The following is an 18,259-nucleotide window of genomic DNA, read 5'->3' on the forward strand; positions in this document are numbered from 1 at the left end:
TAGTTCACTTTGTTGAATACACTTTGGCCCTTACATTTATTCAAAAATTCAAATTTAGAAATTCAAAAGTAAACAAAATGCAAACCAAAATAATTAAATGAATAAAAGAAAATGCCGAATACTTTCTGCTTGTGCAAAACAACTCATAGAAGCAATTTACCAATGTTTTTTGCTCCAACTGACAAATTGCAACAAATTTTATCAATATACATATATTATATGGTTCAAGATAAAAAGACGGGTTAATGTATACAAATACATGAATTGTTTTCTATTTTATTGTCAAACAAGTTATGTCAAATACTTAGTTCACTTTGTTGAATACACTTTGGTGCAGACATACAAATTCAATTTTCGAACTGATTTTAATTTCATCCATTAATTTGTTAGGTTAAATTAGAGCCAATAATAATAGAAAACAGTATATGGCTTTTCGCTGGTATTTTATTTGCAGTTATATTTTTGACAGCCATTTCTTTGAGTCGACTTTGTCATTAAATAGTTTTAAAATAACTTTAAAAACAAGCGGTGTGTTTTTATTGTATGTTACACCTTTACGTGATATTTATCAACAACCGAACACTGTATACTACTGTGAAAATAATATAAATTAAAAATTCGAAAGGCAACTCGTAATAGAGTCTGTATTATTTGTATTTGTGTGATTTAAGTTTTAGTTTTATTATTTGTCACGAAAAAATCAAATTAATGTGGCAGATGTGTGTAAAAACATGTTGTTGTGTATATACATATATGAATGACAATAACGTGTGTCACGTGGTTATTTCATGTGTTTTTATGGGCTACGTCCATGGTCTGATTTACGAATGTTAAGTAGTAATACCAATTTTAGATGTTGGTTTTGTTAAGCCCGAGAGTCTCTCAATTGCTTCACTTTGATATGTTTCGTTTTTCTAGTCGTGACACTTGACACTACTTGAGCCTAGTATAACATCAACTCAGATTTCGTAAAGTTCACAGCACCATCATAACGCTTAGTGTCCTAAACACTCAGAAATGGAAATTCGAAAAAGGAAACATGGCATAGCTGATGCGCAAATCTTGCAGAAAAGAAGAAATTCCATTTAGTGAAGCTACTTTGTGATTAAATTAAATTTATTATTCTTATTTTATACAAATTGAGTTTTTGACAAATTTAAAATACGATTTTTATTTTCATTCATCTTTAAGTTCATAAATTCAAGTTTTTCGTTGAGCAGTTCCGAATAGGTGCCATGCAACAGCATCAGCGGCTTGCTTAATACAACCTGTTCGAAAAAGTAAAACTAGCATCCGCATCAGAAATGGAAATTCGAAAAAGGAAACATGGCATAGCTGATGCGCAAATCTGAAGCGAAGAAATAGTTGCAGAAAAGAAGAAATTCCATTTAGTGGAGCTACTTTACTGATTAAATTAAAAATTTGGTAATTTTTTTATTCTTATTTTATACAAATTGAGTTTAAAACACGATTTTTATTTTCACTCATCTTTAAGTTCATAAATTCAAGTTTTTCGACGAGCAGTTTCGAATAGGAGTCATGCAACAGCATCACAAACTGACGCAAACTGCCCAAAGTTGTCAGAATTTTTTGCATTACCGAAAAAGCGCAAAGCCATTTCAACCAAACTCACTGGAGTCGTTTCTTTTGGCCCCTTACTTATACAGTCCACCTCCCATACAAAGGTTATGTTGAAAACTACTAAAAATGCCTTAATTGAGTAAGGTCAAACACAAGAAACCTTAAATTTCATGGTAAATATCATGGTAAATATCATCGAAATCGGACCATAAGTCTTTAAGGCCCCATATCTTAAAGATTTATGGTCCGAATGCGAACCTCAGTGCTTCTAATAAATTTTTTACCGAAAATATAGATAAGTTTCTCAGAATATTTTTCTTCTAATAATATGTCTCCGTGCCAAAAATGAGAGAATTAGGGTTTTCAGACTTTCAATGGACTTTATGCCGAATATGTGTGTCAAATGGTGCGTTATTTTAACAAATTGAAAAAAATAAATTGAGAGAGTATAAAACGTTCGGTTACACCCGAACCTAGCCCTTCCTTGTCTTGTCATTACTAGGTTTGGAAACACCGATAATACCATAATTAAGACACAGAACCTTATTAATACAAAACGCTCATTTGATTAATGCTACATTTATTTATAAATAAAGTTTGATATGAAATCGTTTGCAGCGTTAGAAGAGATCACAACCTTAAAAGTATTCAATCCACCTAAAAGCTTAGATTGCGGAGCTTTCTTGTATAACCGGAGAAGTTAATGAATAAAAAGCTCATGCGTACATATACATTTTATTATATGTAATACATAGGAACCCATTCATTCTTTGGAGCATGTCCACAAAACCAAACACACCGCTAAATGCTTCAAAACGTTTGGAACCGTAAACAGTTTACACGCGAGAGTGGATTCGTGCGGACATAAGTCTCGGCAAACAACAGATAATATAGAGAAAATTAAGTAAATACACAATATTAAAAAAAATAAAAGAAATCATAAAGTATTTTCAGTTGTGTGTGTGTCTGCGTATGCGTATGTGTTTTTGAAATCGTTCGTACAGTACATACATAGACCAGTCTACTAAATATGGAAACTTGAAGTGCTTTGCCTCCCTCAATTCATCGTAGACCAAAAAATCGGTTTAATATTGCAAAAAATAAAACTAAACACATGTCTTCGCATACGGTACAAGTGTGTATAAATGAACGCAACAAACACACGTAGATACATGTGCATATACATATGTTTGTATATAGTATGTATCTATGTCGGTAGGGGTAGTCTTTAAATGATGTATACTAGTGGAAGTAAACGAGAAAATCTTTATTAATTGTTCGCACATAACATTTGTTTATGCAATTTCGTTAAACGTAATTCAAATAAAAAAAGTGTAACATCGACTAAACCTCTCTCATATTTACATACATACACAGACACACATGCATATGTGATATGAGATAGTGGGACGACAGCGTCGTCTTATAAATATCGTATTTGGATTTAGTTTACTGGTATCGCATTTGCTTAATAAATGATCTGTGAACATAAATATGTACATATGTATGTACTTGATCATACATATCTTAAGTGCAATTGTGTATACGATAATATAAAAATTCGAGTGTTTTTGAACGTAACCTGTTGTAATATCAATATTACTTATAGATTTATTTTTTACGGAAAACGCCCAAGTTATTTATACACATACTTCTTAAATACTGTAGACAACAATTAATGGAACAGCATAATCTCCTACAATTATTATTATGAATTTGTACATATGAACTTGAATATGATTGAAATCGTATGTATGTATACACAATACTCACTATTGCTTAAGCGAAATAGGACTTTAAGGATCAGAATGAAACTGAAAATTGATTTTCAATTAATGTCGTAAAGTTTCAATTAATGTGAATTCATGTTAATTCAATTTAGTTATGAGTACGCGAATTCTTTTATGAATGTACATATACAGTAATCCCCGCTTAAGTTCCCCTTCTTAACATGCAAGACTTTTGAGTCAGTTAATCGGGAAAGCCACTTAAATGAATCCCGCTTATGTGCCTCGAGGTACTTACCAAGCTTTTTATCAAATGCTTCGATCTAATATTTTACTTAAGCGGGGAACACTGTACATACATGTATTAAAAGTATTTATTTTTATCTCAATATTTGAAAAAATTACTTATTATTTTATACTTAACATATACAAACATATATGTATGTATATATTTATATGTATATATTCAACGTTTCTTTTGGCTGTTTACACACTCTTCTTTATTGCCTCATTTTATGCGTAGGTGTAAATCGTCTCAGCCCTGTATTTGTATATATGTATATACACATATACGTATATGCATCTATGTATATGACTAAGTATAATCCACAATTATATTTACATATGCGTATACAAGATATACTTTTCACAGCCCATACATATGTATGTATGTATGTATGTATGTTTTGTATTTACGAATTAAAGTAAAACAGATGTGGCAATGAACGCGTTGTAAACCAAAAGAAATACTACAGAAATCATCAAGTAAGAATAATTAAATTAAAGGGTGAGGCACTGCCTGTTAATATTTTAAATCTTTTTTTTTGTATGTATGTGTGCATTCAAATACAAAATTATTAGGAAAATTATTTTTTAAAGCAACGTGTTGCACAGGTGTTCATTGTTGCATATGCAATATACATACACAAACTGCATAGGTACATACATATACTATGCATGTATGTATGTACAATAATTTGGTTCAGGTTTGCTATTAATTGTTTAAATACCCCTATTTGCAACTGATAGATTTTAATATAATTAGCTGAAAGGTGACAGATTTTGAATAGAACCATCTATATATTATACATGTATGTACATATATTATCATTGTGTAATGTGAAGCTATAATATACACAAAGAATGTGAAATTATTAATATATGTATGTCCAACCAAATGGTTTAACGGATATTCTATTCAGATAATTTCAAATATGCCACCTATTACTTTACTGAAAGCGTTCAATATTATTCGTACATACATGTATGTACATTATAAATTGTTCATTTGTTCTTATGTCTTTAATTAATATAAAGTTCAAAAAAGAGGGGCTTTTTTAAATGTTGAAATTAGTATATACATATATCTAAATATACTTACATTTTGAAATTAACTGAATAACAAATATTCATTTACATTAATTCCAATCATTTACAAAGTGTGTACAGTAGTTTTCCGAAATAACGAATATTCGTTTTAACGAAAACCGCTTATAACGACAAGAAAATTTGTTACATTAAGTACCTTAAATAACGAACATCGGGGATTTGTAAGTACTCGGTTTAACGAATAACACGAAGAAGACATATGTAGAAAGAGTTAAAAATCAAATAAAATCGTGGTAAAAGTAGAATTACAAATATAACTTGAAAAAATTTATTTGAAATGTGCAAATTGAAAAAATGCCTACAAGGAAAGTTAGTGAATTTGATAGAAAACCTCAAATTATTGATCAGCAGCAATTTAAGTGACACTAAATAAGAATAGAAGTGGCAAGGAAGAAGAATATTAGTGGTACTCATTAATGTTTTTCCCCCGAATGTGACCGCAGCTTTGCAGCCAATGGACCAAAATCCCATAAAGTTAACTAAGCTGATTTATAGAAATAAGTTACTTGTGCAGCTATTAGCTAAAGGAGGAGATTTAAACTGTCTTTTAAAACGGCATTCAGTCCGAGATGCCATATTTTTATTGAAACAAACATGGGATGAGTTGCCGCAAAATGTAATTAAAAAGGCTTGGTCAAAAGTACTGAACCTGGACTCTGGCGAGTTCGATAGCGAGGATGATTTGCCACTGGCACAATGGATATTGCAAAACCAGGATAACAAGCTCAAGCTCTATTAAAAGAACTTGACCCAAACAGTTCCATGTCTGTAGAAGACATTGAAGACTGGAATGGAGACTTCAACGAGGCAAAACTTGATGACGAAGACATTAACCAATAGGAAATAATCGAAATCGAACCATCCATATCTTATTCCCTTGAATTTCATTGAATCTTTTTACAAACTTTCTAGATACATCCTCATTCGATTCTTTATGAATTTCGATCATAATTTATCTTGCTAACTTAAAAGGATCGGCTTAAGGAGATTTTCCTTTTTTTCTCATGATGCATATAAGTGCCATTTTTTCCGAAATGCAATGTTTTCCCGTGTCATTTTTACAAAATTTCAACGAAATAAAAATTGATTTACAAAATATAATTAAAAAGATATTTCTGGTGTTTCGTTTTTTCTCATTATGCATATAAGTGCCCTATTTTCCGTCCCATTTTTACAAAATTTCCGATTTCGTTGATTTTAAGATGGGTAATGTCACAATAGAAACGCAATATGTGTGCAAAGTTTTGTTCCGATATTTTCACTGGTGCTTAATTTGTAGATTGCTAAGTGAGCAAATCAGATGCGCTTCAAAATTGTGGTATAAGCAAAATAGGCGTGGTTGTAAACCAATTTGTCCCATTTGCGTGTTATTGGGATGCCAAGGAAATGTTACGAACCAAATTTTGTTGAAATTAGTCGAGTAGTATCTGTGATATGTTTTTTGACCCATAAATGAGCGGAGCCACACCCATTTAAAATTTTGTATAGAAATTTGAGCACCATCTGTTCAATCTTTACCATGCAATTTAAGGTTTTTGGTGTTTTCCCTTACTGAATTAAAGGATTTTCAGTAGTTTTTAAAATAACTTTGTATGCGAGGTGGTTATAATGCGATTTCCTCCATTTTTAGACTGTATAAGGAGGTGTGTAAAAGAAACGACCCTAGAGAGTTTGGTTGATATAGCTTTAGTAGTTTACCAGTGGGTTACGCCCACTTTCCCAAAAAAAAAAAAAAAAATGCATCCAAATATGTCCTTTCTCAATACGATCGTTTGTACAAAATTTAACTTTAATAATGGCTTAGTTATGGCACTTCATGAGCTTCATAACTTGTAAGATTTTAATGTTCCGGTAATTCACGGCTTAAAAATCAGTTGTGCTATTTATATGTATTTTCTTGGCTGTATGTATACGTATTAGTTTCTAAAAGTCTTTTTGGTCGACACGTGCTGGCTGTAAAACATAGCCTAGTTATTTTACATCTGTAAAATATTCGATCAATTTTTGTATTCAACGAACCAATTGCTGAGAGCGAGAAATACATTTTTATACTCTCGCAACAAAGCTGCTACGAGAGTATTCTAGTTTTGTCCACATAACGGTTGGTTGTAAGTCCTAAAACTCAACGAGTTAGATATAGGGTTATATAAATCAAAATGATCAGGGTGTCGAGAAAAGTTCAAATCCGGATGTCTGTCTGTCCGTCCGTCCGTGCAAGCTGTAACTTGAGTAAAAATTGAGATATCTTGATGAAACTTGGAAGACGTATTTCTTGGCACCATAAGAAGGTTAAGTTCGAAAATGGGCGTAATCGAACCACTGCCACGCCCACAAAATGGTGAAATCCGAAAACACTTAAAGTGCCATAACTAAGCTATAAATAAAGCTATGGAAGTAAAATTTGGTATGAAGAATCGCACTATGAAGAAGCATATGTGGATGTAATGTGGATGGGGAAGTGGGCGTGGCCCCGCCCCCTACTAAGTTTTTTGTACATATCTCGCAAACTACTAAAGCTATATCAAGGAAACTTTCTAGAGTTATTTATTTTAGGTACTTCCTTATAGAGTCCAAAAATATAGGAAATCGGATTGTAACCACGCCCACCTCCCATACAAAGGTTATGTTGAAAACTACTAAAAGTGGGTTAACTCGCTAATGAAAAACGCCAGAAACAGTAAATTTCACATAAAAAATGGCATATGGAAGCTGCACTCAGATTTTTTTACAAAATGTAAAATGGGCGTGGCATCGCCCACTTATGGGTCAAAAACGATATCTCAGGAACTACTTGACCGATTTCAATGAAACTTGGTTTGTAGTAGTTTCCTTACATCCCAATGATATGTTGTGAAAATAGGACAAATCTCTTTACAACCACGCCTACTTCCTATATACCAGAACTTTGAAGACGATCTGAATCGTTTACTTTACAATATATAAAGTAAGCACTAGTGAAGATATCGATGCTGAACTTTGCACAAATACTACGTTTATAGTGTGGCAGCCCCATTCTAAAAATCGCCAAAATCGGACCATAGATTTTCAAGCCCCATATATCGAACATGACGACCTCGATGCTTCTAACCTAATATTAGGGTTTCCAAATTTCAATGGACTTTATACTAACTACTTTAATATTAATAAAGTTAAATAAATAAATTGCGAGAGTATAAAATGTTCGGTTACATCCGAACTTAGCCCTTCCTTACTTGTTAGTAGTTTAGAATAATAAAATTTGCTTATTTGAACAGGTTTTGGTAAAAGGATTCCAGAAGTGTATGATTTAATTTAATAGTATGTAAGGGAAATTAATAATCTAGTCACACTGAATGTAATATTTATATTTTTAATTTTTGCCTCACAGTTTGAATATACATATGTAGTTGATACTTTTGTAGCTGATTTGATTTTACAATGAGTATTTGCCATTTTAATTTGTTTAAACACAATGCTACAGTGCTATCAGCAATTAGCTTTTTATAGCTGTAGCGGAAACCAGAACTCCAAAATTGATAGCTGTAGTTCCAGGTATAGCAATGGTATTATGGTATGGTACAATTAATTGAAAAGTTTGTTGCCCATACTACTGGTTGGATTGACATTACATTATTATGGTTCTGACACCATTCAATTAATCTTTAAATGCAACCTTCGTCAATCATAGTGAAAATGTTTTTCTCATAAAAATCTGTCGTTCGTAAGCAACTTAAACCATGTAAGGTTATTCATTGTTCATTCAGTAAGTAAATTTCGCTTAAAATGTTAAATTTTAGATATTTTCCTTCTGGTGGGCTTTATACCTTATATGTACATATATTGTCGACTTAATAAACAAGAATATTTCTCTTGTATGTATGTTATTAGCGTTCAACCGTTTAGCTGGTTATAGCCGAATCGATGAGAGTGCATATTTCTCTTAGGATAATTTAATTCGGTTACAAAAATTATTAATTTCGTATATAGTTTTTTACAGCACTTCGACTATAAAGCAAAATATATGAATGAATTTAAGTGAGACCATTGTGTATAATACAAATTATTCTAATACTAAACATTAGATTAAAATCGTTTAACAATTTTGTCTAATATCTAAATTACATAAATATTTCAATACTTAGCTTTCCCTTTTTTGTTTTAAAATAAAAAAATTCAGACACCTAAAAAAATATTTCAGATGCCTTTAATTTTACTAAGTTGCGATTACCAAGTCCGTAACTGTGTTTGTGAAATATAAAAGTGTAGTTGCTTTTTTTAAAACAGCTGATTAGATTTCAAACAATATTGTATGTACATATAGTACATATAACGTATAAATAAATCTTTACATCTCTGCCCAATTAACTTAAAAGGAATTACCCAAGTACTTACCGTGATAATCGTGAATGGAGTATAAAATATCATAATCGTACCATGAGTACGTATGTATATATAAAATAGAAATTATAGCATATATATATATATATGAATATGTGTATATATAATATTATATATCCTATGAATACCTTATTCGGAGATAGTCAGTAATCCACATACGAAAAACGATTACCAAGTCTAAACACGTTGCTTCAGTATGCGCATGACACTCCAAAATTAACGTTACTCGTTCCAAAAAAATATGTATGCATATTTTACGCTTTCATTTTTTAGATATTCATAGTATAACAAATTGTACTCATAATATAAAAAACTTTTATTTTAACTTGTGATTTTCAAACACATCTGGTCTTACAAAAGGCAATTTTTAAAACTAATATTAATACAATATTATTGTACTTAATAAAGGAACGAAATAACATAATTAAAAACAAAACTCTTATACTTTAACTTTATTTATTTTACAATTAAACAATTGTTCATAAGTTCAAGCGCAGTTAGAAACATCACAATATATATGTACATATTTATATGAAATCATTATTCGTTATAATTCGTAGTTCGTAGTTGTAACGAATTTATTTAAGATACCTCGTTTAACATCCAAAATATCCACTTTACAGACAAGCCGACTAACTTGGTATATTACTTATATGTACATATGTATGTAATAAATGTTTTAATATTTTTTTTTAATATATGTACATATATGCGATGTAAGAGAAACATTATTGTATGTAAATAAAGTCGGCAAACTGCACTAATGTATGTATGTATAATGTATATTCCTAATGCATTAATGAACTTGATTTTATTATGTTAGATAAAGTTTAGTTTAGCTGAAAGGTATCATTTCATTGATTGATTGCTAACATTGGATACAAAGTGTGGAAAATAAAATAAAATAAAATATCTGGTACTCCATATTGATTTAAAAGATGTAATATGAATTGCTTCTGTAATTGTTTATTCGCACTAATTATTAAGAAAGAGTCAATAATAATAAATAAATTCTTTATAGAGCTTTGTTATCAATTCTTATTGTCGCTGTATTGTACATACATGCATATGTATGTATATTGTACTCAATGAATAATAGTTTTGTAAAGAATTAAGGCCAACTGCTGCAGTATTTTTGTATATATGTACATTTTTATAGTCAATTTAAGCTGTCATTCTATTATATCTTCAGTTTGCACTAACAAGATTGCTTTAAGTATGTTTGTACTTATACATACAAGAGAACATACGAGCATTTAAAAATAGCTAATAAATCTATAACTGGCAATATGTTGAAATGGTTTCAGTTAACTTATGTTAATTGTGGCAATTTGAGTTATACAGACCAACATTTTCGAGATTCCAAGATGTATTCTATGTTAAAGAATGCCTTAAATTCGGAACATAAAAGTTCTATCAAATATAAATGTATATGGAATATATAAATGCTCACCTTAGCTGAAGTCGACTTAGCTACTTTGATATATTGTCACTGTAAATATGTGCATATATTTATATATACATATATATTATGTTTATTGTTTTGGAAGGAAGTGATAGTAATAGCAGCCACTGTTTGTCGTATTGAAAAGCAGTAACCGATAAAACCATAAACAGTCATATGTACTTGCATATATGTTAGTATATGTATGTGTACATTTGCAGACATGTACAATACAACTTGTCACAATCATGGTTGGATATTGTTAGTATGAATAAGGTTTTTTGTAACGAAAATGACACCGATCTTTATTGACTCGCCTTTTATTCAGTGATACGAAGAACGCCAGTTTACATTAACTAGTTGGCTTTGGTGGAAAACAATCTTGAACTGTTCCGGTTTAGGAATATATGTGAACAGTATATGGATATTCATGCAAGCAAAGCAGTTTACCTATATTAGACTTGAACGAACTACTTATTCGCAGCCGATATTGAAGTTTATTGACTTCATTGGTAATTACTGGAAAACTTTAAGTTATACATATACATAGGTTAGTACATAGGTTTGAATTCACATTTCTTTAACTAAAGCACACACCCAATAAACCTTTCTATGAGTTAAATTTGCAATAAAATACTCTTACAAAAATTATTGGAATTGGTAGCTTATTTTAGTGTTATTGGATAAGATTTATTTTTATACGTGTAAAAAGTAAACTTTTTGGAGGCGTTGAAGGGCGTATTAATAGGTGTGGGGTGCACCAATTTTATTCAAGTTGTATTTGCTTCCTTTATGTTGTTCCTATTATTTTTTTTATAAATCGAAAATCAGTATTTAATTTAGATATATTTTCTAGAATCTTAGCCGATTATACTTCATATCTTATATAACTCGTTAAGAACCTTGGCAATTATTGGAATCTGTACCACTAGCAAACATACGTATGTACATATTATGAATTTTACATGTTAAATTATTACATACCGACAGCCACGAATGCTTTTCGATGATGTTACTGCCTTCGGGGCGTTCAAACAGTGATAGAATACCATCTCCCCAATTGGTAGTCACAGGCACTAATAATTTGAAAATTTTGCAAACAACGGCATCAATAACATCAAAAAATAATGGAGCCGTGCCAACAGTGGACACTAAATCTTTATTACCCGGTAATCAGAGTGAAATCGGAGTCTGTTGTAGCGCTCGTTTTAACTTTACCCCAAAATTGCCAGGTTCGATTGGTACTATGGCAGAAGACTATTCCATTTTGAGAAATGCCGAAAGTTGGGAAGAAATTGGTCAACAATTACAAGCATTACAGGAAAATCTGAAGGATGACTGGACTGTTCATATGGGTAAAGAGGGCCGGCTATATTATTGCAAGTAAGTAATAGGATGTGACTTACACTTTCTGAAAGTGAATTAATATTATATATATGTAGGTAGTATAATATTAAATAAAGAAACATATGTAAGTATTTACAAGTGATGAATTAGCTCATAGCGGGTATATTATGAAAAACAATTCACGAAGACTTACAACATCGGTAATGTTGATATTTTAAAATGCATTAATAAATTCATTTTATTAACAACCAAGTTATTTTCAAAATAAAATTAAGGAACAATATTTACCTGCAGGAAGTGAATGGTGAAGTTAGCCTAAGCTTGTTAATTAATTTGCAATTAATCACAAAGGCTATTCAGTGCCGTTAGTAGTAGATGCAAATTATTATTAGCTTTGCTAATCTGCATTAAACAATTTTGTGAATGGATGCACACGGATGATTTCATTCGGAGGCAAATGTATTGTAGATATGATCATGATATCCAGTTGTTCGCTTCATTAGCCTCGAAACATTTACAAAGCATTTACAATTGTTCACATAGTAGGAAAAACTAAAAAAATACGTTTTTCTTCCCAGCCACGTTGCAAAGATATCCAGTTGGTTACCATCTAGCGAAGACTGGAGCAAATATGAAAAATTGCCTTATGGTTGGGAAAGGGCCATTGATTCAAAAGGAAGGTCATATTACATAAAGTAAGTAGACAAAATTAAAAGGGCCCATTTATTAACACTATTTTTTCACATTTTATGAAGTCACATAAATAAAACATCAACATATGAGGCACCTGAAAATATAGAATGTGATGGCAATCCACCCGAACCAAGAATGGTGACTCTTCAGCGCAGCCCTACTCTAGGCTTTGGTTTTGTTGCTGGTAGTGAAAGGCCAGTCATAGTGCGTTTTGTTACAGATGGTGGACCAAGTATGAATAAGGTAACTAATTTGAGGATTATTGTCAATAATTATAATATAAACATGTCAAATTAAGCTTCAACCCGGGGATCAGATTCTCTCAGTAAACGGAGAAGATGTGAAAGAAGCTCCTCGTGATCACGTTATTCAATTGGTACGAGCTTGTGAGAGCGAAGTAGCAATATTGGTGTGCCAACCGACACATAACTTAGCACCTGGTCGTAAATCTACACTCCTCTCAGCGGGAAAACGAGCGAAATTACGGACGCGACCAAGTCGAGTACGCTTTGCTGAAAGTGTTTGCGTTAATGGATCACCCTTATTTCCGGTGAGAAAGCAAAAATACTAATGTATAATTTGGAGATAAATTTTTTCCAGCATCAATTTTTATTCACATCTTTTCTTTTCTTTTATTTCGATTTATGTTATTTGCATTATTAAACTTTTATGACTTTTTATTATTAAACAGGCATCTGCATTTTCATTGGGTGACATATGTGTACCGCCAATGGCAAATGTGCTAAAAGTATTCCTGGAAAATGGACAAACAAAGTCGTTCAAATACGATTGCTCCACCAGTGTGCAGGTATGTTTTTCAATTATATATACTTGTTTCTTATAACTTCATAGACTAATAAATTCATCGAAATCTTTTATAAAAAGGATGTAGTGCGTTCCCTTCTGGATAAGTTGTGCCTTTCCACAGGAGAAATCTTTAGTCTCGTATTGGAACATGTAAAAAGTTTAAAACGGAATAAGCTCACATTACTAGATCCTGAGGAATCTTTGGCGCAAGTAAATTTTTTTATTGTTAAATTTGATCTCTTTTAATATTGGTTAAATAAATCAATCAATATTGAAGATAGCTGCGCGGCCTGGTGCTCATAAGCTGCGATGTCTATTTCGAGTGACTTTTGTACCGAAATCCGCTGCCGATTTGGCTCAGAAAGATTTGAATGCATTAGATTATTTATATATGCAATGCTGTAATGATGTTACACAAGAACGCTTTGCACCCGAACTTCAGCCAGAGGTAGCATTAAGACTAGCAGCATTACATATGCATCAGCATGCATTAGCTAATAACATTGCACCAACAAAATTGACAGTTAAAGCTGTTGAGTAAGTTACAAATTAGAACATATATTTAATGCGCAAGAATTTAAATATTGTACTTACTTTTAGGCGAGAATTTGGTTTAGAAAGATTTGTGCCCATATCTTTATTTGAGGGAATGAAACGGAAGGAACTTAGACGTTTGATATCACACTTTCTAAAATTAAATGCAGAAATGACTGGCTCATCCACTAAAGTTTTAACACAGTTACAGGTAAAATATACTTGTTCAAGCATCGTATTATTATCGTAAAACTACAAATAAACGATTATTAATATTTCATATACTGTACAACACATGCATATATAATATATATATTTTTAGGCAAAATTACACTACTTAGATATTATCTCAAATTTACCCAGCTATGGCGCTAAATGTTTCAGTACAAACCAAAGAGAAGGTGTTGAACGTGTTTTACTTATTAGCCCGCGCTATGGCTTGAGTCAAATACCAAGTGTGCGAAATTCGGTGGTAGGTATTTCAATAGTAATTATGTAGATTAGATTTACTACAATATACCTTAAAAAATTAAATTCCTAATTTAAGGAAATTTTTGCAGGATGTCTTTTTATCTGTTTGAAAATATTATTTAGTAATAAATATGTGCATTGGCATTGAATTCTTTTAAAAAATAAATTGTACATACACATGTGTGCTTATTTACATGTATGTATCTACATGATGACTGCGACTTAATTCTTTCATTTAATATTGTATTTTACACAGCCTCAACCTATATCAGCTATTGAGGATTTTAGTCATGTTACTGTCAATCGTGAAGATGACGTGTCTTGCAGTGTCACAATTTATATGCAAGGAGGCAAGGCAGTTAAATTTTTGATGGAGGATCGTGACGCATGTGAATTTTCATTAGTTTTGGCCGGTTATCATCGTTTATTAACAGGTACGATTATTTTAATTACCCTTTTTTTTATAAAATATATTTCGATATTAGGAAAACTTCTCACTGTTGAACGAGAACGAGATCAACACCCTGAAGACAATGCACCATCGTATTTAACTCAACACACCGTCATACCAGCCGTTTGGAGTTATTTACTGCCTTTTCATAATCGAACTCACAGTATAACATTCCTATTGTTGCCCCCCTATCATCTAAAAAAAGACGCAACAATCTTGTTTGGAAGCCAAAATCAAAACAATTGTTCTGATTTAAATTCTTTAAATAAGGCAGATAGTAACCAAAATCCTAAGATAATACCATTTATTAGTAACGGTATTACAGACCTAGATATTCATAGTGTTATGGCCACGGAATTATTGGAGGAAGCAAAAGATTCCAGTATAAGCGACGGTAGCGGTGGTGGTAGCAATAATTGTGACCGATTGATCAATTTGGAAACAAATGCTTTTATAGAGGCTAAAAATGTAGAAGTACTACGCCGTGTTCACGAAATGCAAAAACTGGTAGAAAACTCCGAACAATATTTAAATGAGCAGGGTGAGATGGTTCCTGAGTCGGATGATATCAAATTTAATAGTAGTATACATTTGTGGCAAAATGAACCTATAAATAGGGAACCAAATATCAATAAAATAGGCAATTCCCTGGATTTCGATAGTGACTGCGATAGTATGAATAGTAGTAAAGTATCATCAACCGAGGATACTCCTCAACTGGGAGCTCTTAAGCATAGTGATTCATTAGTTTTACTGGCAGAATCGATAAACCAAGATTTAAATGGCATAACACAAAGTCTGAATTCGATCGGGAGAAAACAGTCAGACCTATCGATTACCATTTCTAATATTAGTACTTGTAGTCCGCAGCCAGATCGGAAATTTAATAATATCGGGCAAATACTGAGTGATCTGCAAACGAGTGCAGACTTTTCTCAAAGTGAAAGCGATTCGGAATCAGTTAATTCTCCAACAAGCTCCCCTATAGCTCGCCGACCAGTAATTCTATGTTCTAATGACAGAAGAAATAGCCATAAACAGAATTTGGCTTATCGAAGCAGCTTTGGACTGCACAGTCCCGATGGCAATAATTTTGGATCAGATAACAAAGACTATAATTTAAAAGAATACTTAAAACAACTTAAAGAAATAAGTAATGTTCATGACGGAAGTCAGGATACAGATGTTGCAGCAAAAAAACTGTCTGAAATTTATGGTTTTGAAGTTCATGGTGACACATTTATCGCAACTGATACTGATTTAATTGATTTGCGTTCTATACCACCTCCACGTACTCCAGATGAATTAGATGCAATATCCTTACTGAATGCTGCCCCGCAGGGTTTCGGTGATGGGTCAAAGAATATTTTAACGACCAATGACGAAAGTGATCTAGATGCATTCCTAGCAAACATTATTGTGGCGCCGCCGGCACAAAGAGCGACTCCAGCAAAAGAATTAACACCAGAGGAAATAATGTCATTTATTATTCCTCCACCACCCGACCAAGAAGACAATAAAAATAAGGCAAAAGCACCAACTGAAAATCTATATAGCAATTCCATTTCAGAAACACGAGAACACTTTAATGAATCTAAACCTTTAATTTCTGAAAACTTGCTCTCCAACCGAAATCAATTAAACAAGCTAAATAAGTGTGAAGAAGAACATGTGATCGTGTACTCAACAGTCGAACGCAAGGGAAAGTTTTCTTGTTGTCCAAAATGTGTAAAAGATAATACTGAAAATGTTTCAGAATCAATTAAAATTGATCTTGAGGTGCCACCACGTTTTCAATCCATAGACAAACCAACTCCTCCAGAGCGGCCGCCAAAAAGTGCAGAGTTGATTCAACGTTATTCCCCAAAAAGAGCCCAAGGCACAGTTGCTGAAATACAAAATCACGATGAAAAAATTAAAGAACAAGAACAAATATCCCACGAGGAGCGGCCACCATTATTACCACCAAGGGTTAAAATGTTCAACCGTTTGGATAAAAACTCTTCCACTCCATCGGTGAGTGAAGCTCCACAAAAACCTCCTTTGCCGCCAATAGCCAACCGTTCCACTCAGCGAAATATATCAGTAAATGTAAAAGATTTAAACAGTGAAAGCCTTTCACCTGTTCCGCCATTGATTCCTCAATGCGTTCTCCCGGTATCTTACCCTAACCTAAACTCTAATTATTCCTGCAACATGCAACATGAAATTCACCCGATTACTATTGCATCGAAAGATAATCTTCCAATAAAAAATTATTGTCCCTTGACTTATCTTCAGAAGTCAACATTCGATAAATCTCCTCCTTTATCTTTACTCAGTTCGCCTCAAATATCAAGAAAAATTGAAAGTTCTGGTTCGGTGTCCATTCCACTAAATTCTGTTATATCACAAAAATTTGGAGAGAAATATATTATAAAGAATGGCCATGTTATTGACAGCGAAGCACTGTTGAATAAAACCGATATAGCAATGTCAGGACTGTTGGTGAAACTTGATCAGGTAGCCGCACAATGTTCAGCAGCGCAACTCGCAGGTGGTGGTGCCAATATTGACGAAGATAAATTTCAGCGAGCCCGGAATGAACTGACAGAACAAACATTGATGCTAGTGACTGCGTCTAAATTTTTGGTAGTAGCAATGTCGGACATGACATTATCGACGTTGCCAGAACACCTCACTTCTTGTCTCACAGCGATTCGACGTATTACTGAACTAACACAAGATATGACACTCCATACCTCGTCACCCCTACAAACTCGAAACATTGTTCTTAAAGTTCATGACGTTGGATCTAGTTTCAGAGAATTAGTAGGAGTGCAAATCGGCCCATTGGGTGCTGGACAACTTGCGTTACAAGCTGAATGTTTGGCTAATGTGTTGGCAACTTTACTGCGAAGTTTACGGGTATTCTCACCATGAATATGTGCATTCGTAACCCGGAGGTGGTATATATCTTGTGCAACTACTGTACTAGTTTTTTTAGAAATTACTTATATACATATATGTATATGAATATATGAAACTTCGAAAATCCATGCAACCAAATACTATAATACATGTATGTATGTCAAAAATATACAGTAAAAATGCAGTTTATGGTAATATACATATTGGTAAATACAATTATGTATATAACATATCATTTCCTGAACAGAATCAAAATATATTTCACAAGATAGCTTTTCTGAAATATGTAATACATTACGGCTTAAAGAAATAGTTCTCATTTTTACGACAACACATATATTATATACATATGTACAAAATGTAAACATCAATTTAAAATTTTCTGGTACTAAAAATACCGAACAACTTATACATATCTATAATATTTACCAGCTTTAATAAATCCATACTTTATCTGCGTTCATGACCACTGTATTAAAACTGTACGTACACGTAGATTCTTATTTTTTACGTACAAAAAGGTATATG

The 18,259-nt window shown here is 32.4% G+C and overlaps 1 protein-coding gene across 9 annotated transcripts; it reads left to right on the forward strand.

Annotated features, from left to right (window-relative positions):
- Positions 1-1,142: 1,142 nt before the first annotated feature.
- Positions 1,143-17,760, forward strand: LOC105208444 (uncharacterized). 9 transcript variants are annotated; one of them, XM_054225704.1, is made up of 14 exons: positions 1,143-1,425; positions 2,200-2,485; positions 10,847-11,068; positions 11,375-11,901; positions 12,444-12,560; positions 12,621-12,801; positions 12,857-13,108; positions 13,250-13,366; positions 13,444-13,575; positions 13,643-13,902; positions 13,966-14,110; positions 14,222-14,371; positions 14,627-14,804; positions 14,856-17,760. In XM_054225704.1, exons 4-14 carry the CDS (start codon positions 11,525-11,527, stop codon positions 17,741-17,743), a joined length of 4,797 nt encoding a protein of 1,598 aa, XP_054081679.1. In that variant the 5' UTR covers positions 1,143-1,425; positions 2,200-2,485; positions 10,847-11,068; positions 11,375-11,524; the 3' UTR covers positions 17,744-17,760. The 9 variants fall into 9 exon arrangements, with proteins under 9 accessions (XP_054081679.1, XP_054081676.1, XP_054081680.1 ...); XM_054225701.1 differs by lacking the exon at positions 10,847-11,068 and having other exon boundaries at positions 2,200-2,716; positions 11,509-11,901; XM_054225705.1 differs by lacking the exon at positions 10,847-11,068 and having other exon boundaries at positions 2,200-2,557; positions 11,509-11,901.
- Positions 17,761-18,259: the final 499 nt, after the last annotated feature.

Source organism: Zeugodacus cucurbitae, chromosome 2 (assembly GCF_028554725.1).
Source record: "Zeugodacus cucurbitae isolate PBARC_wt_2022May chromosome 2, idZeuCucr1.2, whole genome shotgun sequence".
NCBI classification, from domain to species: Eukaryota; Metazoa; Arthropoda; class Insecta; order Diptera; family Tephritidae; genus Zeugodacus; species Zeugodacus cucurbitae.

Excerpts from the sequence above, each read along its gene's own strand:
- LOC105208444 (XM_054225701.1), top strand. The coding sequence starts at position 11,525 with ATGATGTTACTGCCTTCGGGGCGTTCAAACAGTGATAGAATACCATCT. Across the intron at positions 13,109-13,249 it reads ATGGATCACCCTTATTTCCG|GCATCTGCATTTTCATTGGG; the intron begins GTGAGAAAGCAA and ends ATTATTAAACAG. Across the intron at positions 14,805-14,855 it reads TTATCATCGTTTATTAACAG|GAAAACTTCTCACTGTTGAA; the intron begins GTACGATTATTT and ends TTTCGATATTAG.